Source organism: Phacochoerus africanus, chromosome 7 (genome assembly GCF_016906955.1).
Source record: "Phacochoerus africanus isolate WHEZ1 chromosome 7, ROS_Pafr_v1, whole genome shotgun sequence".
Lineage (NCBI taxonomy): Eukaryota > Metazoa > Chordata > Mammalia > Artiodactyla > Suidae > Phacochoerus > Phacochoerus africanus.
The window spans coordinates 58,173,043-58,195,320 of NC_062550.1; the positions used below are offsets into that span (position 1 = coordinate 58,173,043).

General features: G+C 35.8%; 1 protein-coding gene across 1 annotated transcript in view; it reads left to right on the forward strand.

Moving 5' to 3' along the window:
- PLCZ1 (phospholipase C zeta 1) overlaps positions 1 to 22,278 on the forward strand; it is a 43,943-nt gene that overhangs the window by 14,240 nt on the left and 7,425 nt on the right. Inside the window, exons 5-11 of the mRNA XM_047788549.1 lie at positions 1,846 to 2,047; positions 5,216 to 5,360; positions 9,415 to 9,564; positions 12,558 to 12,797; positions 14,286 to 14,433; positions 19,312 to 19,428; positions 20,506 to 20,678. Of these exons, the coding sequence (XP_047644505.1) occupies positions 1,846 to 2,047; positions 5,216 to 5,360; positions 9,415 to 9,564; positions 12,558 to 12,797; positions 14,286 to 14,433; positions 19,312 to 19,428; positions 20,506 to 20,678 (1,175 nt within the window). The remainder of the gene's footprint in view (positions 1 to 1,845; positions 2,048 to 5,215; positions 5,361 to 9,414; positions 9,565 to 12,557; positions 12,798 to 14,285; positions 14,434 to 19,311; positions 19,429 to 20,505; positions 20,679 to 22,278) is intronic.

Consider the following 22,278-nt stretch of genomic DNA (forward strand, 5'->3'; position numbering starts at 1 on the left):
TGTTGATCTGTTTCATCTTTTGAGCCTCCCTCTCCTTCTATTCAGATAGGTCCACACACAGGCAAGACCCTACATTTCATTTACATGATTATTGATTATTTTAAGACGTAAGGCCAGTTTGAATTATGCCCAAATGCTGCCAAGTTTCTCAGTCTCATCCCACATTGATATTTGATATGGACCAAATGAGGAAAACCTCATTTCATTTTAAAAATAAAAATCCATGAGATTAACTCTCCTCTCAGTCTGGTAGTTTTTAAGGGCACAAAATGAGTTTTGTTTTCTATTCCATTACCAAAGATATATACTTAATTATTTAATAGTTCAAAGGGCTATGAGCCAGTCTTTGCTAACTGCATTGGTAAAAAGAATAAATTCAAGCAAATCATTATTATTACAATATATGATGTGTTTGCCCCATACACTTTCATGTTCCTGAATTTGCATAGCTTTGAAATAGAGTTTGCATGCCTATAAACATTTTATGTATTTTATTCTAGATTTCATTTTTCAAACCAAAATTGTAATAGCATTTTGAATGCTGGCTTTTTCATTTTTATGATGTCATAAACATTTACTTATGTCACTGTATATTTTTTTCTGATACATTATTTATAATGGCTGCTTAGTATTATATCGTATTTTGAGATTTAATTTGTTTCCTCCCCTCATTCATTTTGCTTGTATAAATAATGCTAGTATGAGCATTCTTGCACATCAATCTTTGTCTGAGTCTCTACTTTTGTAGTATAAATTCCCCAAAATAAAATTCTTTGCCAAAGATCACTCTCTATCCTAAAGTGAATACTCATACCAACTTTTAAGGTGAGGCAAACTGAGTTATCAACAACAAAGGCCACAGTAACTAACATTTATATAGCTAATATATAGAGCTAACATACAGGGATGGATGTTATAATTACCACCTCTCCAAAGATAAGGAGAGGTTAACTAACATGCTCATCATGTAACAAATATCTGATTCCAGAGCCAGTGTTCTGCTTAAACAGCTAATTTTTGGCATATAAGATACTGAGCATAAAAGTCCAGAGATGAATTGCTAAAGATGATAATATGCAAATGTCTCAGAAATTCCATTCAGAGGAATTCACCCAGAAACGTATACATATTTGCACCAAAAAATATGTACTGGTTGTTAATAGCAACCCTTTTTTGTAATAACCTCAAACTGGAAATTATCTAAATGCTCATCAAGAATAGAATCAATAAACAAATTGTGGTGTACTCATGCAATGGAAACACTATACAGAAATGGGGAATAAAAAATGTCTAACTGGAAGCAACTACAAGAACATATCTTATAAAAATGTTGAACAAAATAAACCAGTCACAAGACATACATACTGTATGTGTTCATTTATAGCAAACACAGAAACCGGAGAAGACTTATCTATGCTGCAAGAAGCCAGATCATTGAATATACTTTGGGGGTAGGTTTAGGTGGTGGGGGGAGAAAGACTGGAAAATTAGCAGGAGGCAGTCTTCTGGGGTGCTGTCATGTTCTGTCCTTTGACCTTGGTGCTGCTTACCTAGATGTTTAGCTTGTGGAAATTCATGGATCTATGACATGTATTTTTCTTGTATGCATTTTTAAAACATTAAAAAATCAGAGGTGATTAAATAATATATAATTTACTTGAATGTTGCTATGAAACAAATATAAAAACCTTAGAAAAATTTGTTTCTAAAGAAACACTAGAAACAGTATTAATATTAATTTTAAATGAATATTTTAGAAACATGCTCTACTACAAAGTTTTAAAGTGAGTGTAATTTTTATACTACTAATGATATTTCTGCATTCTTTTTACTTTTTTTTTATAGTTAAGCAAGCGCACCAGATGTCATTTGAAGGTTTTACAAGATACATGGGTTCATCTGAATGTCTACTATTTAATAATGAGTATGGAAGTGTTTATCAAGATATGACCCATCCACTGAGTGATTATTTTATTTCAAGTTCACATAATACATACTTGATATCTGACCAAATAATGGGACCAAGTGACCTTTGGGGATATGTAAGGTATTTATTTCTATTTTTAAATTCATTACATTTTAAAACACTTGGTAGTTCCTGGTGGTATCTAACTCAATAGGTAGTAATTCACAGTAAAAGCAGGCTATGCATGTAGCAAAAACACATAGGGCAGAGGAATTTTGATGTGTGCATAACCTGTGCTTATTTAATCTTTGGGTGGTTATACAATTTATTCAATGTATTATTATCATACACTTCCCTTATAATCCTGTCTGCCACCCTCCTCTCCCAGCTATTGGTCTTCTGAAGTTTCCTGAATAATTTGGATACTTAATATAGGGAAATACTTGAGGAATACTATTTAAATCTTATTTAGCTAATCAAAACACCCTAGATTTTATTTCAAATTTTTTTAAATTAAAATTTTTTTTTCTTTTTAGGATCACACCCATGGCATGTGGAAGTTCTCAGGCTAGTGGTCAAATCAGAGCTATAGCTGCTGGCCCTCACCACAGCACAGCAATGCCAGATCTTTAACACACTGAGCAAAGCCAGGGATCGAACACACATCCTCATAGATACTAGTTAGATTCGTTTCTGCCGTGCCAAAATGGGAACTTGCATCCTAGATTTTTAAAATTAATCTCCAGATATCATAAGGCTTTTAAGGAAAACAAACACCTGGAGTAAGTTATATAATGTGGCATTTATGGCTAACAATATATATATGTGTGTGTGTGTGTGTGTGTGTGAGAGAGAGAGAGAGAGAGAGAGAGAGAGAGAGAGACCATTATTTATATAGATTAAAGGCAGTCTATGCTGAATCTCTAATTTTGCATTCTACAATGTATTGTAATGTCAATACCAGTTTAGTCTTCAGCTTAAGTTTAGTCAATCAGCTGAGGATACAGTGGTGAGCAAGATTATCAAAGCTGCTACATAATAGGCAGATAATAAGTAGGTAAACCAGTATTTTCAGAGACTGATGAGTCATATGGAGAAGATGAACTAGGGTAATGTGATAGAAAGTAATTGCGGGGTGAAGGGTGTTACTTGAAGGGTCAGGAAAGGCTTCTTAAGAAACAATATAGTTGTGGTCTGAGTGATAAAAAGGAGGTTTCAGATCTGGTAAGAGGGACATGCTAAGTGGAAGAAATAATAAGTGCTTAGCATGTTCAAATGAGAGAATGACAGCAAGTGTGAATGGAAACAGGTAAATAGAGAATGAAGGGAGGTGAATTTGAGGAGGTAGAGAGGATCAGTTTATGAGTGTCTTAGGGACCATGGAAGGGAGAATGGATTTATTCCAGTTGCATTGAGAAGCCATTGGAGTTGGTTCCTTAGGATAATATGATAATTTGATTTACTTTTTACTGTGGGGGAAAGACTGATGGTGCAAGAGCAGAGGCAGAAGATGCTTTGGGACAATATTTTGGCAGTCCAAGTGCTGACGAGTTGGTGAATTCATGAGGTAGCAGTTCAGAGCCAGTAGAATAATTTACCAGGTAATTTGAAGAGACATATGAAGGAGAGAGTATCAAATGGCCTGATAACCTAGGATATGATGACATTATGGACAGAGATAATGAAGCCTGAAAGAGGAGGCTATTGCAGAGTGTGAGACAAAAGCGAGAGTTTGATGGTTGCCGTGTACAGTTTTAGATATCAGTTAGTTATCAAAGTCAGATAGTCAGTTGGGCATATGCACCTGGAATTTAGAAGAAATACCCAGACTGGAAAAATAGATTGAAAGTCATCTGCATATAAGTGATAGTCAAAGCTATATGACTGGATTATATTACTTAGGAAAAGCCATATATAGAAAAGATATGTTCTAATCCCATGATACCATTAAATTTACAATTTTAATACTGCTTCTCAAATTTAAAATTTAAGTAAATATGTAAACACACAAACTCAGAAATATGTCCATTTAGAATCCTATAAGGATATCCCCACTCATAGCTCTACTTTTATTATAGAAACTTTTTTCATACCTTATTAGATAAATTTTTTTAAAGAGGGAAAATATACATTTTAAGCAGATTTAAAAACACAAAAAATTACCTTTGAGTTCTAAGAAAATGTTCCACCCATGTGAAAACTTAAGTTTCATTGTATTTCTTCCTCTATTTCCTTACCCGCTTGTAAATGATACCCTTAAAATGCAACTCTTTCAAAATTTCTCTACATGAGAGTGGTCTAATGTAATGTTTACCTATTAATGTTTAAGTTTCTAGTATTGATCTTTCCTCCTTTTCCCTCATTGTTTATTACGTGACAGATAGAATGTTTTTGTGTCTCAATTTCCTCATCTTTAAAAGAAGAAACTAATATTAACTGCATCAAATATTTTAATTAATGAAAAGCCCCTTCAACTTGAGTGGAGAGTTTCTTTACTGCGTGAGAGAGAAAATTTTCTTTATTTATTCCCAAATTTCATTATTCATTCATTTCACTAAATGTGAAATAGTGAAAAGTAGCCTCAACACCACCGCTGGAGGAGAGACAACTTTTTCTTTTTTTTTGGGGGGGTAAAGGAGAAAAATATAGCTTTATCGCCAGGCAGAGGGGGCCACAGCGGGCTAATGCTTTAAAGACTGTGCCCCTGAGACAACTTTTTCTTATGTGCCTCTGAGTAAAAGCACAGTGCACTCCATGCAAATCATTTTTGTTGGGGACAAAACTGTGTAGTTAAAATAAGCAGTTTGGGAGTTAAGAACCTGACATAGTATCCATGAGGATGTGGGTTCAGTCCCTGGCCTTGCTCAGTGGGTTAAGGATCTGACATTGCCACAGCTGTAGGGTAGATCGCAGATGCAGCTTGGATCCTGTGTTGCTGTGGCTCTAGTGTAGGCCGGCAGATGCAGCTCGGATTAGATCCCTTGCCTGGAACTTCCATATGCCACAAGTGCGCTTCCTCCTCCCCCCCCCCCCCAAAAAAAAAAAAAAACAAGAAGAAGAAAGAAAGAGGGAGAAGAAGAGGGAGGGAGGGAGGAAGGAGGGAAATAAGTTGTTTGGTAAAAGTTGGCTTGATCTAAGGATGAAATTAAACCTATCCAGAGATATAGCAAGAATCTGTATTTTTTTAGATTGTTCTCCATGAAAAATTTTCATTTTGATCTATTAATAGGTAGTGAAATCCATGTATTATTGTTAAAGGTATAACCAGTAATCCAAGAATGACAATTTATTTTGTTTAAATTTTACTAGTGCCCTTGTGAAAGGATGCCGTTGTCTGGAAATTGACTGCTGGGATGGATCGCAAAATGAACCTGTTGTATACCATGGTTACACATTAACCAGCAAGCTTCTGTTTAAAACTGTTATCCAAGCAATACACAAATATGCATTCATAGTATGTGCATATCTTTGTTAAATTATAGCTATTTAAACATAAGATAGTTTGTTTCAAAATCCTGTAATGCTTGGCCTTAGTTTAGATCAGTGACATTTCAAATAGTGGGTTTATAACCCATTAGTAGGGAGTGAAATCCATGTAGTATATCCTTAAAGGTAGATTTATCAAAGTTAATCTCAGTAAGGTACGTGTCGTTTCATGGAACCTTTTTGTTTAATGATATATATGATTGTGTATGTGTGTGTGTGTGAGTGTGTATTGTTTCACAATGTAAATTTTATTTCTTACCATGAGTTATGGCCAAAGAAGTTTGAGATATACTGGTCTATGTAATGTTTTACCAGCATTCAAGTATTTTACTTTCAAGACACAAATGTCAAAAATGTGTTTCAACTTTTGGCATTTTTTTATACTACAGTGGAAGTTATTTTTATCAGAAAGAATGTTTAGAAGTTGACTTTGGATTTCCAAGTTATTATTAAACTTATTAAAGTTACAGATTCAAAGACCTAATTATTTCCAGAGCTTCTAAATTCAGCTTTAAATCTCCTAAATCGAGCAGGTTTTAACAGTTACTGAATTTGCAAAATACTTGGTCTGATTTAGAGGCTTGGCTAATTCAGCACCTTCAGAGATTTTAAATTGTTTTTGTAAACTTGGTATATATGATTTATTTCTTAAGTACATCTGAAGAGATTTAACTGAATCTTACTGAGTACTTAATGTATATATACCTAAGAAATTAAACTTGTCAATTTGATAAGCCAAAGCTTTCCTTAATGGTTAGTATATTATCTGTAAACATAAGCATAACTTAAAATCACACACTTAAATCAGTTGCTTCATTATTTATTAGAAATAGAGTGTAAAATACTAAATATTCACCAAATATAAATATAAAATCTTGAAAATTTATTTTGATATAAATCCTTATTATAGGGCATTGATTCTCTTATATATCTAATTTCTGATGAAATTTCTAAATTCATAGTTCTATCCAAACTTCTCTCTTGAACTCTACACCAGTATAGATAACTCCCTATTTGACATGTCCACTCGCATGCTTAATATGTATAGTTAACCTAATATGTTTTAGACTTGAGCTCCAGATAATATTCCTTTTCTTCCCAGTCCTGCTTTTCCTATGGTCCTTCCCATATCAGTTAATGATAACTTTTATGTATTTGACCTGATTCATTGTTGTTAAATTTAACACCCCCCTCTTGAAGGACTTACAATAAGTCCTTCAACAAATCCTCTTGGCTATACTTTCAAAAGATATACTGAATTTAATCCCTTTTTCCCATTTTGACTATCACTGTCCTGGTCAACCACCATCACCTCTCACTCGGGTGATTATTGCAATGGCTTTTTATCCAGGGTTTCTGCTTCTCTCCCTCTTCCCCTGCAGTTTCATTTCAATTTATCAGCCAGAGTGACTTTTGGTAAGTCAAATCATGTCATTCCCTTTCCCAGACTCTTCAGTCCCACTCAAAATAAAAGCCAAGGTGCATATCATGACTCCCAAGGCTCCATAGGACCTGTTTTCCATTGTCTCTATGACCTCTCCTAGTCTTTTCTCCCTTGTTACCATGGCCATTCTGGTCTCCTTACCCTTTTCCAGATATATCTCAAAGGGCACTTGCTATTCCCTTCCTCTGAAATACTCTTCCCAAATATTTTCATAGCATACTCTCTCTCTTCATTCAGGGTGGGTAGCTGGAGTAATGAGAAATAGAGACAATCTTAAAATTCAAAGCCTTTGCAAGGATGGACAAACCCCCACACCTTCTAAGATTCCAGAGAGTAAGCGATGGAATGAAAAAGGCTTTGAGCAACAGACTCAGTGAGACTTCTCAGTTGAACAGAGTAACACAGTTTTGCAGCAAAGATTAGACTGAAGGTCGAACTTTCCACTCGAGTTAGTCACCATTAGTTTGGGGGAGACAGAGCCATGAAATGAAACATACTTGATAACTATGACTTGGAAAGAATTTTGGATGTAGTTACTGCTGCCTGTGACTTACTAGAAAGAAACATAGAAACATGAAATTGGAGTTTCTGAGGAAGTTATATTGCCCAAAATGAAACAAAACACGAGTCTGGCTCTTTAGATGAGCCTTGAAACAACCCTTGGTCAGGAAGTGAGCTGCAAAAGTTGCTTGGCTTTAAGAAAAGCCAACTCTTCAACTCATGCTTTAGGTCTGGCCAAGGAAGAGAAAGACTAGAGGATCTTCCCTGAGGGTAGAAGACAAAAAAATGAACTCTCCCCAGTGAATGAAGTGAGTGAAATCAGGGCCTAGTCAAGAAATCCATTTGCTAGGGTTTAACTTTGCCTTGCTTCAAAATCACTTATGTTTGGGAACAATATTTTCACTCTTCTTTTGATATTAGACTGAGTCAGTATTTGTGTACATGCGTATTTACAAGAAGGTCATTTTGTTGGCCCAAGGGCCCCCAGAGCTAGTAGGTTTCCAGTTCCTGGAACCTGTAAATGTGACTTTATTTGGAAAGAGGGTCTTGACAGATGTGATGAAGTTAAGAATCTTGGAGTTTCCATCATGGCTCAGTGGTTAACGAATTCGATGAGGAACCATGGGGTTGCGGGTTCGATCCCTGGCCTTGCTCAGTGGGTTAAGAATCCGCCGTTGCCGTGAGCTGTGGTGTAGTTCACAGACGCAGATCGGATCCTGCGTTGCTGTGGCTCTGGCGTAGGCGGCGGCTACAGCTCCAATTCGACCCCTAGCCTCGGAATCTCCATATGCCATGTGAGCGGCCCAAGAAATGGCAAAAAGACAAAAAAAAAAAAAAGAGTTAGGAATCTTGAGATGAGAGATTATCCTGGATTATCTGGGTGGGTCCTAAATGCCATCATATGTGTCCTTTTTTAGAGGGAGGTAGAGGGAGATTTAACACACACAGAAGAGGCAGAAATGTGAAGCCAGGACAGAGATCTTAGTAGTATGGCTACAGGCTAAGGGATGTTGGCAACTGCCAGAAAATGGAAAAGGCAAGGAACAGATCTCCCCTAAAACCGGCGGGTACTTTAATTTTAGCAGTGAAACTGATTGCACAAACTTGGCCTCAAGCAACCAAGTTTATGGTAATTTGTTACAGTGGCCATAAGAAATTAATACACTTAGACATAAATAAGGCATGATATTATATGCACTATAATACATAATATAGGGCTTATATATCAAAGGTCTGAAATAATGCAGCAGATCTTGCCATTCCTTTTCTTATCTCTAAATCGGTGAATTTGTGCCTTGATAATTGTATATGGAAACAAAATAAAGAAAATAATTTTGAATAAGTTCCTCAAATGAGTGCTGTTCACTATTTTGTGACATATTTAAAAGTTACAATGATGATTAAGGGCAGAAACTATATTTGTAGAGTCACACTTCCTTACTAAATACTCTATTAAAAACTAGAAATATCTTTATGTTTGTTTCTAATTGTAAAGAAATATCTTTATGTTTGTTTCAGTGAGTTTTGATTATAGAATTCAAAACTGAACAGGCAGAACATTGTAAATCAACTATAATAAAAAATTTTTAATCAAAAAGATAAAACTGAATGGTATAAAATTAACATTTTCTCTAACTTATCAGTGTTAACATTTTCCTAAAAATATCTGAATATTTATAGGTACTTAAAAATATAGAATCTTACTTTTTAGCAATTCATTTTTCTTCATAAGACTATATCATTGTTAACTTTCTATGGCAGTATATATGCTCTACCTCCTTTGTGACAGATCTATAGAATTCCTTTAAATGGATATGCCATAATTTATTTAAACAGGTATTTAGTGTTGGATGTGTGACTTTTTTTCTATATTTCTAATGCAAATAGTAATAATTTTCCTTTTAACACAGATTTAATGTTCCCTGTTTTGTCCTACTAAAAGTCTTTTCAGTTTAAAGAATGCTTATTTTGCAAAGGTACTGAACATTAGAAGTTTTAAAATTAAGTGCTTCTGTTAATTGCATTAAAGTTATTTAGGAGTTCTGATTAATAACTGTAGTAATGGTTAATTTTTTAGACCTCTGACTACCCAGTGGTGCTCTCTTTAGAAAATCACTGTTCCCCTTCCCAACAAGAAGTGATGGCAGACAATTTGCAGTCTGTTTTTGGAGATGCCTTGCTTTCTGATGTGCTTGATGATTGTCCAGACAGACTACCTTCACCAGAGGTAACATTTTGTCTGAGAAGCTCAGCTGAAGAAAAAAAAAAGAAAAAGCATGCCACTACTATATTGGCCCATCAAACTGGGCTAGATCAATGAAAAATACTTAGTTTTTTTATTATTTATAGAGGTGTATTTTTGCAATGTGTTTCCTAGGAAATGTTCCCAGGAGTGTTTAGGTGAATATATTTTGATAAAGAGAATATATACAGCATCATATCCCATGAGTCCAAAATTTCAAATTAGTTAATACTAGACCACAGATATTTGGTACATTTTATAGGCTAAGAAAGAGGCGAAGATCTAGGCTGTAAATAGAATACCTATCCAATATCTCAGCATCTGGATGAAGGGTTCCCCCCATTTCTAATCTGCTGTTTTTAATGTCTCTTTCTCTCCAGGTCTTTTTCCATCAGCAGTTGAGCATACTCAAGTATTTGATTTTACCCCTACCCTAGCCTCAGGATTTCAATTTCCTCTCCTCTCCAGCTGTCTTCTTTTTTTTTTTAATTAGTCCTTCTCTTAACCCATATTTTCCTCATCTTCTCACAACCTACCTAATCAGACTTCCTCTTTCCCCTGCCCTCGATGTATCTCGATGTGGTGATGTGGTCGTCAATGACTTTCCCACCAGTAAATTCTAACAGGCCCATTTCAGCCTTCCTCTGACTTGTTGCCTTGACAGCCCCTTTGCTGTGGATGCCTCCTTCCTTTCCCTGCAACACTTCCTTCTGTAACACCACATTCTTCAGTCTTTTCTCATTCCCCTCCAGACATTCCTTTTTCGTTTCCTCTGCTAGTTCATTATCCACACCCCTAATTTTATCAGGTGATACATGAATTTTATTCTTTTTTGAATGACAGTATTGTCTGACAATCAGTAGTTTAGCTTCTACATGTCATCATTTTGGTAGATGCAGTAGTATTTTTGTAATATTTGAATTCCTCCTTTATACGTTTTCTTGTTTTATTTAGATAAGTAGAAAGTTTAAAGCCTAAAGTATTATGATGCTAGGGACAAGAAGTATAGGACTCATGATAGAATTGAGACAGGCAAAAATAAATTGAACAAATGGACAAACTGTGACTCTTTCAGCTGGTAAGAATGCTCACAGAATGCTAAATGTGTTCAACTACGACAGAAAAGAAATATTAAAGAACCTGTGCAAAGTGCGGTAAACACATTATCAAAGATTGCACTTAGGAGTCAAGGTCCAATTCAGGAAATTATATAATAATTTCAGCTTTCTAGGAATAGAATTCCTCCTCCTAGTGTTTTTGAGCATTCAGATATATAGTTTCCATTAAAGCTTTTTCTTTCATACTGAAGTAAGGAGATGCTTTGCAATGAATAAATGAGGAATTGGAGATAAAATCATTTTCTCATACTGCACGTAGCCCTCAGCTTAGAAAAGAATTTCCTGGAGGCTTGTTAAAGAAACATAATTCTGTCCTACTATTCAAGATTCTGATACCCTAATTTCGAAGGAGATTGCAGGAATCTGGTTTTTTTTTTTTTTTTTTTTTTTTTTTGCCATTTCTTGGGCCGTTCCCATGGCATATGGAGGTTCCCAGGCTAGGGGTCTAATCGGAGCTGTAGCTGCCGGCCTACGCCAGAGCCACAGCAACGCAGGATCCAAGCCGTGTCTGCGACCTACACCACAGCTTACAGCAACGCCAGATCCTTAACCCACTGAGCAAGGCCAGGGATCTAACCCACAACCTCATGGTTCCTAGTCGGATTCGTTAACCACTGTGCCATGACAGGAACTCCAGGAATCTGTTCTTTTAACGAGAACCCTAGATACATAGGGTTGCAGTGCTCACTTTGGTAAACTCTGTATTAGAGGATAACATAAAGGCCCTGGCAAAAGAAAAGAGACCCAAGATGATAGAGTAATTTGAGTGGTACATGGGGATGACAAAGGGAAGGGACAATCAAAGCTCCTTGAAGAAAAGAACTTTACTTCATAGTCCAGATCCCAGCAGCATTATACTCAGCACAGCAGGCACTTGAGTATATTTGTTAAATTAATGAATATTTGTACAGGGCAGGAAGTGAAAGAAGGAGACCAGAGGTTTTGGATTTTAGATGAGATCGGGCACATTCAGGGTGGTATGGCCATAGACCAGATTTCGATTTAGGATGCGTAACCCAGATGGTGAATGCTGCCATGCTTCTAGTTTTACTGGGCAGGAAATATTAAGTTGATGATGCATGCATGCAATACAGTTGAAATGTGAAGATTTATAAATCTTTAGCATAAATTTAGTCTTTTCTAGATGCCAGATGCTATAATAGACATTTTTTATAACTGATGTCATTTAATACTTTTTAATGTTAGATAAGAGTGGTGACCTGAAGCATTCACTAACAGTAGCTGTAACATTTTAACTTCTATAACATTGAAATATATATATATAATTTCATGTAGTTCAAATTTTTGAATAGTAGTAATTTATGGAATGTAAAAGAAATAGCTACAGAAAGTGTGAATGATTACAGTCTTATTTTTTGGTGAATTTTGGCTAATATTGTAATATCAGTGGTGTTCATTAGAGCATTTATAGGAATATATAAAAAGATAGTGATTTTATGTATCTTGGAGTTCCCGTTATGGCTCAGCAGTTAACGAATCTGACTAGCATCCATGAGGACTCAGGTTTGATCCCTGGCCTCGCTCAGAGGGTTACGGATCTGGCGTTGCCGTGAGCTGTAGGTCACAGACATGGCTCAGATCCCAAGTTGCTGTGGCTGCAGCAGAGGCCTGCAGCCACAGCTCTGATTTGACCCCTAGCCCGGGAAACTCCACATGCCACAGGTGCGGCCCTAAGAAGAAAAAAACCAAAACAAAAAAACCAAAAAAAAGGAAAGATTTTACGTATCTTGTTGCTCTGGGCAAATTGAAAATACGATGAAAGAGTTTTCAATGACAATGACAAATGCAGAGTTACCTGTACGTGTGTAATTGTACCTCTCTTTCAAATTGTTTCTGTAGGCATTAAAATTCAAAATATTAGTTAGAAACAAGAAAATAGGAACCTTAAAGGAAACTCACGAAAGGAAAGGTTCTGATAAGCATGGTCAGGTACAGGAATGTGAAGAAGAAGAGGAGGCAGAACAAGAGGAGGAAGAAAATGAGGTCAGAGATTCAGAAATATTGGATATTTTACAAGATGATTTGGAAAAGGAAGAGTTGAAACGGGGAGTTGGAATTAAATTTTTCAAGAAAAAGAAGGTGAGATGACGCTTTATGAAAATCTTACAAGTGATTGAAAAATTGTCCTTTTTTATTGAGAATTTTTTTTTTTGGTCTTTTTTTTCTCTTTTAAAGGCTGCTTCCACTGCATATGGAGGTTCCCAGGCTGGGGTCTAATCAGAGCTGTAGCCGCCGGCCTCCGCCACAGCCACAGCAACGCCAGATCCGAGCCTCGTCTGCGACCTACAGCACTGCTCACGGCATCACCAGATCCTTAACCCACAGAGCGAGGCCAGGGATGGAACCTTCAACCTCATGGTTCCTAGTCAGATTAATTTCTTCTGTGCCACAATGGAAACTCCTTTATTTGTTGAGAATTTAAAAAAAATTTTGGAGGAAGATATCTTTTTCCTATTTTTGATAACTTTATTATTTAAAATTTGCAAAAAATTAGCAGTGGAAAAGAAGTTTTAGAAATTGTTATCTTTTTCCTATGTTAGCTGTTTGAACATTTTATTTATCTACAGTCAACAAATATGTGTTCTTATGTACTAGGTATTTTGCAATGTTCAAAAAAAGTTTCTCTCCTCAAAGAGATCAGACTGTCAGAGGCAAGAAAGTCACTGTTTATATTATATAATTGTTTATACAAGTTTGCAAGTGATAAAAAACTAATTCAAATGGTTTAAGTACAATGTGAATTAATTAAATTGGTCCACAGAAATGAAAAGTTCAGGGAAAGGGATTCTAATTTCAGGAATGACTTGGTAAAGTATATGAAGCAAAGCCCACAGAACTTTCTGTCTCCAATTTTGTCCCCACTTTCCATATATGGTGCAAGCCTTTGCAAAGCTTCAGCTTTACATGCTTTCAAGTTCAAATCCGGTGGAAGGCCTAGCTTTCTCTCAGCTGGCCAATCAAATTCTTTTAGTAAATAGACTATGATCCAGACATTTGCACATCCCTGAGCCAATTACTCTGTTGCTAGCGGAATGAAGAACTCTGATTAGCCAGGCCCAGTATACATTGTCAATACTTAAACACATGGATGGAGCATGAGTGAGAAATGTTTAAAAAAAAAAAAACGCAAAATTTTGGAAGGTGCTAACAGAAGTGCAGAGGATATAGATACTGGGTCTTAAAAGAGCAATAGTATACTAAGCAATAGAAGTTATTCCAAAATGTTAGATCACACTGGAAATGTACTTACTCAGGACTAAAATTCCTAAATTTGTAAAATATACCTTCAGAGGGGAAAAATAGAAATGATTGCGATCCTCAATACTTACTATATTTAGTAGGGATTTTAGATTTAGGTTATCTCATATTAACATTAAATACTATCATGATAGAATATATTCACATTGACTCAATCCAAATAGTTTTTGAGGAGATAATCGTATGAAAAGACTAAAATCATTGATTTGAAAGCATATTTTATTTGAAAAAGAATAAATAAATTTTATTTATTTTCAAATGATTAATGCAAAAATGTGAAATTACTCTCTCTTTTTTAACACCACAAAGGTAAAAATAGCTACGGCCCTATCTGATCTTGTTATTTATACTAAAGTTGAGAAGTTCAGAAGTTTTCACTATTCAAGGCTTTATCAACAGTTTAATGAAACTAACTCTATTGGGGAAACACAAGCCCGAAAGCTTTCAAAGTTGAGAGGTAAATTCTTATGATTCAAATAGATAATGTGTTTAAACAAGTTATATTCTCTACTAAGGTGCAAAATTGGTCAGTGACATTGCAAAAACCATATCCTAATGCAATTTCAACATATTTAACATATTTTAAAAAGGGTTATATGCCTCAGGTTGTACACATTAAGTTTTATTTCACAAAACTCAACCATTAATTTACTTTTTTGGGGGAGAGAGCAGCATGTGGAAGTTCCTAGCCCAGGATTGAACCCATGCCTCAGCAATGACTTGAGCTGCAACAGTGACAATGCCAGTTCCCTAACCTGCTGAGTCACAGAGAAACTCCTTAATTTACTTTGTTAGGTCATGAAATTTTGATTGAGAATGTCCAGTATGAAGACTTTGGTGGGTGCGGCTGTGGTAAGCAGTTTATATGGGAAAGTAGTGAGTGACAAGGCTGCAGAGGTAGGCAATGCCAAATTATAAGAAACTTGAACTTTGTCCTACAATCAGAGGTGAGCAGAAGATGGAAATCCCAGGAGTCACATTTTCCTCTGTGTGTATCTGAAAGATGTCTCTGTTAGCAGCATAAGGATGACACTGCCTGCAGAGAGGAGATGATAAAGGTTTATGGCAGTGAGAGTGGAGGCAGGGTGAACTTTTCCGACTCAGTGGGCATCTAGGAGGTAGAGTTAAATAGACGTGGAGGCTATGTCTCTGACATGAGTAAGAGGAGGAAAAAATGGCAAAATGGCAACTGGGCCATACTAAAATGGCTGTATGCCTGCAGAGGAACCATTTGTCTCTGTATCTACTTCGTGTGTGTGTGTGTGTGTGTGTGTGTGTGTGTGTCTTTTTGTCTTTTTAGGGCCACATCCGTGGCATATGGAGGTTCCCAGGCTAGGGGTTGAATTGGAGCTGTAGCTGCTGGCCTACACCACAGCAGGATTCTAGCCATGTCTGTGACCTATACCACAGCTCACGGCAGTGCTGGATCCTTAACCCACTGAGCAAGGCCAGGGATGGAACCCGTGTCCTCATGGATACTAGTCGGGTTTGTTAACCAATGAGCCACAACAGGAACTCCTGCATATTCTTTTTACTGTCTCTTGATTCTAAAGTGGAGATGGGTTATTCTGCTTGATAGAGCCCGAGGTGCAACAAGGTCTGGGAAAGAGAATGGGAAGAAGACCCTGCCTTCTTATGGCAGGGAATATCATCAACCTAAAAAGGGATTGTCTGTCAGGAAAGGAAATCTTTTCCCTTTACCCCTCTTGAATTCTTGCAACTGGACTAATAATAAAATTGCCACAGACATATCGACAGGAGAAAAACATTTTTTGAAATTTTTTTGTATTAAAATATAGTTAGTTTACAATGTTCCTTCAATTTCTGCTGTACAGCAAAGTGACCCAGTCATTCATACATACATACTTAAATATACATATATCCCTTTTTTATTTTTCATTTTTCTTTTTTAACAGCCATATCTATGGCATATGGAAGTTCTCAGGGTAAGGATTAAACCGGAGCTGCCGCTGCAGGCCTACGCCACAGCCACAGCAATTTTGGATTCCAAAGATTTCCTTTACTGACTTATACAACAGCTTGCAGCAATGCTGGATCCTTAACCCACTGAGTGAGGCCAGGGATTTATCCCACATCCTCACAGAGACAACATTGGGTCCTTAACCCACTGAGTCACAATGGGGACTCTGAAAGAAACAAATCATGTGTAATCATGTGTACAGAGGCCTCATAGAAATGGGACCAAAGAAGTGGCCGAAGTAGGCACCTTTTATACTTTTTAGGTAGAGAAACAATAAATTTGTGAAGAATGGACAGGACAAAAAAACTTAGGTTTTGAGTGCCCAATTAATGAAGAATCTAAACAGAGTTTGGGCTTGGGTAGTAAATTGAAGAATCACAAGATTGATTTATATAGGCTTCTCAGCCCCACTTCCCTATCTCTGGTGATAAGGGTGTCTTTCTACCTCCAGACACCGGGAGGGCACTTTTGACATGAGAAATCTATTTCCTGCTTTCAGGGAGACAGAAAAGAGGGTCACAGTGTCCCTCTTGCATTGGCTATTTCCTAAATAACTTTAATTCAAAATAATCAATTGAGGCATATTTGTCCCAACCATTGATTAACTTAATAATCAGAATTCAGGTGACTCTCGAAATCCTTTTTAAAAATTGCAGTCTACCATCTTGTATAGAAGCACCATGGCAGAAAAATCAGCACCTGTAACTGACTTGATAAAAGCAGTTGGCTGTTTGGAAGTGCAGATTCTGATATATTTGTTGGTTAACTTCATTGGGCTGGCCACTGGTACCCTAGGGTTTTGAGGTATGCTTTTAGCTCATCTTCTCAAAATGTCTATTAGGTAGATCATGGGTGTTTTAGGCCTTTTCAATTTTTGCTTTAAACTGAGGAAAGTGACCAAAAATCAATTCAGTGGGTCTAGACAACAGTTGAAATAATAGGGAGTTCCCATTGTGGCTCAGTGGTAATGAACCCAACTAGTATCCATGAGGATGCCAGTTGGATCCTGGCCTCACTCAGTGGGTTAAGGATCTGGCATTGCTGTGAGCTGTGGTGTAGGTCACAGATGCAGCTAAGATCTGGTGTTGCTGTGGCATAGGCATAGGTCCGATTAGACCCCTAACTTGGGAACTTCCATATGCCACAGGTGTAGCACCCTAAAAAGAAAAAAAAAAGAAACAAAAAAACAGCTGAAATAATAGAGTAGAATAGACTGGAATAGAATAAAATGGAATGCAATAGAACAAAATAATAGGATGTAGAATAGTGTATTGTATGCTGTAAGAGTAAGTATTGTTTTATGAAACGAGTGTGTGTGGTGTTGAGTTGGGATATAAAATATATTTTTTACTGTGAAATATTGTCAATAGAATTTGAATTTGAATGACCTACTTTACTAGCCTCCATCCTTTTAAACTATTGGATGGTTGTTGTTTTTGTTGTTCATTGAAGTGGGACTTCTGGGCAGGGCAAAAGTGGTTATAATTCTCTCATTTTCATCATATAAACACTTGCTCAAAATTTGAAAAGGCCCTGGGTAATCCTGAGCAGAGTTGTAAAATATAGCATCATCATTTCTCTGGGAAAAGCATAGAACATTTTTCTTATACTAAAAGTCAATAGTAAATAATTAATGATTGGGCAAAGATGTACTACAAGAATGCCCATGATTATTAAAAATATAGTAAGCATCATTAAGTTTATAATGGGGGAAAATCAGAAACACTTTTTCACATGTGTGAATATTTTTCAGTCATTTAAAGATCATGTAGTAGGTGAATATTATTGAAATGGAATGTTTTTCATGTTATCTTAGTAAGTTAAAAAATGGAAGTTTACACAGGGATTTAAACAATGTTCAAGAATTTAAACAATGACTCCAATAAAAAAGAAGTTTATACATATAACAAAAGAATGAAAAAAATATTTACCCAGAGGTTATCAGGGTTATTGATTGAGTGATAAGATTATATGTTGTTTTATTTCTTACCTTTTTTTATTTGATTTTCTTATTTATCTAAAATAAGCATGAATTGCATTTGTAAAAATATAGTATGTTTAATTTCTAAAGTTCATCTCAGAAGTAACAAAATCATGTTATGTTAAGGGTCCTTAGTGAGCATTCATCCTTATCACTTTGTGAGTAGAAAAAAATTAAGATTCAGAAGAGCACATGTTTTACCAAAAGATAGACATCTAGTTTAGGATTGGAAAAGGGGTTGTGACATTTGACACACAAGGTGCATTTGTACATCAGTAGCTTCAAAAGAAGAGAGTAAAACTTCTAAGAAAGAGTGTTAGTTAAATTCTCTGTATTTACTGTTACCTTCAGTAATTGTAATTTTTTTTTTTTTTTTACCTAGCAGTGCATCCTAAAGAATAATATTTAGGATGAAGGTGGCAATGATTCTACTCTAGTGTGACTAACAAATAACCATTGGACTAGCAATAACCATTTCTTCCATGCCTGGTCGATATATTAACAGAAATAGCTGTGGGAACAGGATCCGCTTAGTGAAAGAATTAAAAACCTAGGAGAAACATGAAATGTGTGTTCAAAAATTTGAGTGAATATCCAGTGGTAAATGGTGTACATTAGTTTTGAATCTTAAGTGATTTAAATAGAATAAATGTAAATGTGTAAAAAATATAAATAGAAACAAAGAATAATATAGAAACTGAAATAGACTGTGTGCGTGTGTGCAGTACAAGTATAGACCTTGTCTCAGTAAGGAAAACATTTGAAATAATCATAACTATTGAGAGATAGCAAGTTCTTTTTCAATGGAGGAATGCAAATAGAAATTGAATGAATTTGGGGAAGAGATACTGTAATAGGGTTGGAAGTTGAATTGGTAACTTTAAGATCTCTGTCAGCCCTAAGACTCTGTTAATATTCAACTAGATTGACTTGGATGGCATCATATAGTTTATATGACCTCCGTGTGATTCTGTCCTAATGTGAAAACCAAAGTTTAAAAAAAAAAAATGGGGAAAGATGCTTTTGTTTTAAAAAACGGATGTATTTTATTTTGGAATTTTATATACTCTTATGTCAAAGTGAAATTAATTTGGATGTGAAAAAAATGTTTTATTTAGTTAATCATTTCTTTCTTCAAGTAAATGATTACATAAAATTGTAAAATAAAAAGTTATTATTAACTTTTCAATAACAGTGAATTACCCTGTGAACCATAAAAGCATGAATGTATTTTGATTTCCATGAATTAAAAATATTTTTGCCAAGATAGTAAGCATCAAAATTATTGAAATTGTTGAAGAATCATATAATATATAGAGACGTAGTAGTTTATTTGAAATCTTTCACAATGTTTTAATAACTTTTTTTTTTAGCCAGTGAATTTATTCTTCACACTAGGAAGTTCATTACCAGAATATATCCCAAAGCGACAAGAGCAGACTCCTCTAATTTTAATCCTCAAGAATTTTGGAATATAGGTTGTCAAATGGGTATGTTATATAGGATTTGAGTTTTTTTCAAAATTAAGACAATAAATTCATCTTGTGAATTAATAAAAGATTCATGAAAACAGCTTCCTTTGAAGAATTTTTGGCCCTAGGTGTTTTGGGATCAAGCAGTGAGGAATCATTGGCTTCAAGAGCTGAAATTATTCCTAAGTGGGTTGAAAAGGGTAAATATAGGTGAGGGTAGAGGCACGGAGGTTAAATTCTCAAAGAGTTTGCACGGGAAGTGTAGGCAGGGGAAAAGAAAACCAAAGAGAACGGAAGAGGCCAGTGAAGATCAAGTCCTTTGCTTGAAAGATTTGCTAAGGGCCTCTTCAAAATCAAGCCACCTCTGCTTTTTTGTACTTTAATCAGTTTTGCATTCAGAGTATTAAAAAGTACGTAAGGTTGCATAGCTTTGTTATGTGTCCTTGCTGTACTCTATTCTAAATTGATCAACTGGTAGACCCTGGGCACCAACAGTCAGAAAGTGTCAGGTGTTAACCTTTCTGCTACTGAATTGTGACAAGGCCCATAGGTTTTTGGAGAGGGGGAGAGTGGGACAGGACAGCAGGAAGAGCAGTAGGGGCGCAGATGGTGGTACTGCATGCAGTGGCTATTTACCAGCCTGTGTGGAGCTGTTTCTCTATTTTAACAACAATTATTGCTCTGCCTGTTTTTTGCTTTCTCCTCAAATGAGGAAGCCTAAAAGTTTATAACAGTTGCTATCTTCACTTTCCAGCATTTAAAATACTGATTTTCCTTATTCTTCTATTTCCTGAATGTTATCTTACATGTACATTGCTACTGTATAATCTATACCATGTGTCATTTTGATTTTTTTAACTCAAAGCTGTAAAATAATTTGCAGATTAAATTTTGAGACTCACTTTCATATATGTTAATATAGACATGGCAGAAGGAAATGTTTAAAAATCATGAATTATTTGACTAAGAATGCTTGCTCTTAAAATGTTTGAAGATATATAATCCAGGATAAGGTTTCAGTATACTGTTTAACTGTGTTTCTTTAGATATGCCCTCTATTTCCTGACACTGTCAAAATTCTTTCTTCCCTCACAGTGGCCTTAAATTTCCAGACCCCTGGTCTGCCTATGGATCTTCAAAATGGGAAATTTTTAGAAAATGGTAACTCTGGATATATTTTGAAACCACACTTCTTAAGAGATGGTAAATCAATATTTAATCCAAACAAAGCACTAATCAAAAGTAATCCAATTACACTTACCATAAGGGTAAGATTAATAACTTTTTCTTTTACTTTTTTTGACCGTTATACAAGCTAGATAGTATACATTAATATGTTGAGTTCCATTGATTTTCTTTAATGCCTTTTAAATTTCTGTTCATCTTTTCAGGTAATATAGGTGGGTGGTATTTCAGCATCCTCTGAAAAATCTCAATATCTGAAAAATATCTCTCTTGTCTCTTTGCATGGATGAAAAAAATTTTAAAGTTACATTGTTCTAGTTGTCCTAGACTAGAGGAACTAATCTGGTTGTTCTAGTTGTTGTTCTAGTGAGAAGATGGCATGAATCAGCCACTTTTTCGGATCCCTGCTTACTCCACCCAAATCTCCTTGCTGTGCTTCTGTGGATTCCTCCTCTCCTTTTTTAACCTAACTTCTGAGTGATTCTTTCTCCTTTTCATTTGTGGATTCCTCTTTCTCTACCTGCCTCTAAAATATTAATGTTGCCTAAGGTTTTTTCATAATCTTCATCTCAAAATATTTTCTTTGTGTTCTTCCCATTCCACAAACAATGCTCACTTCTTCACTCTGAACACCTTTTGGACTATAAAGATATATTTTTAATAGCCTACTTAGCATCCCCACCTATTTAATCAATGTTCTGTCAAACTTCAAATATTAAAGCCTGAACATCCCTTCGTAGTCAAATCTACTTCTATTTCATTTAAACCTCAGTGAATTGAGTCAAATTCATTAACTCAGTTAACTAAGGCTAGAAAATTGGGAGCTATTCTCCTCCACATCTCCTTCACTTCCCTTGTCCAGTCTATCTCTAAACTCTCTTGATCCCACTCCTGAATGTCTTCCATATTCATTCCTTGGTCTGGTATCATTTGCTGCCTTTTTTTTTTTCCCTTAGGGATTTGTTACCTGTCATCACCTCCATTCCTTTGGCTTTCTAAGGGGTTTTCAGGTAGCCTGTCTCATTCATTCTGATCCATCTTCCATAAGTCAACCAGAGATTTTGCTGCAGTGCTAATCTTATCAATATTTATTTGTGTCTCCTGATGGCATTCTTAGTCTGGTCATGTCTTTCTACTTCTCTAGCTCCATCTCTCCCCACTTCCAGCCTTTCAACCCATTCTGAAGCCACCTTTTTTTTCCATTCCACATGGCACCTCTATGTATTGCATATGCTATTTCCTTTGACTGGACTGTTCTTCCATCCTTCATCTGCCTATTTGCCTTCTGACTCATTTTTCAAGACTTAGAGTCACTTCTTTTTGGAAGATTTTTCCTGTGCTAAGTTGTGCTTCTTTTGAAGTTTTCCTCTGTTTTTCCAAAACACCCTATTCATGCATACATTATGGCACTTACCACACTGTATTAACATTGCTCATTTACTTCTCTTTCTCCCCTCACTTCCCTGAAGGTCCTTTAAGGATAAAGACTGTGTTTGGTTCAGCCTTTATCCATAGTGACTGATGGATGCCAAGTTATGCCCAGTACATATAGGTTAATTGAATGATTTTTTTTTTAAGTTGAGAATATTAAAGAGAATATATGTGCTCTTTTTTTTTTGTCTTTTGTCTTTTTTGTTGTTGTTGTTGCTGTTTCTTGGGCCGCTCCTGCGGCATATGGAGGTT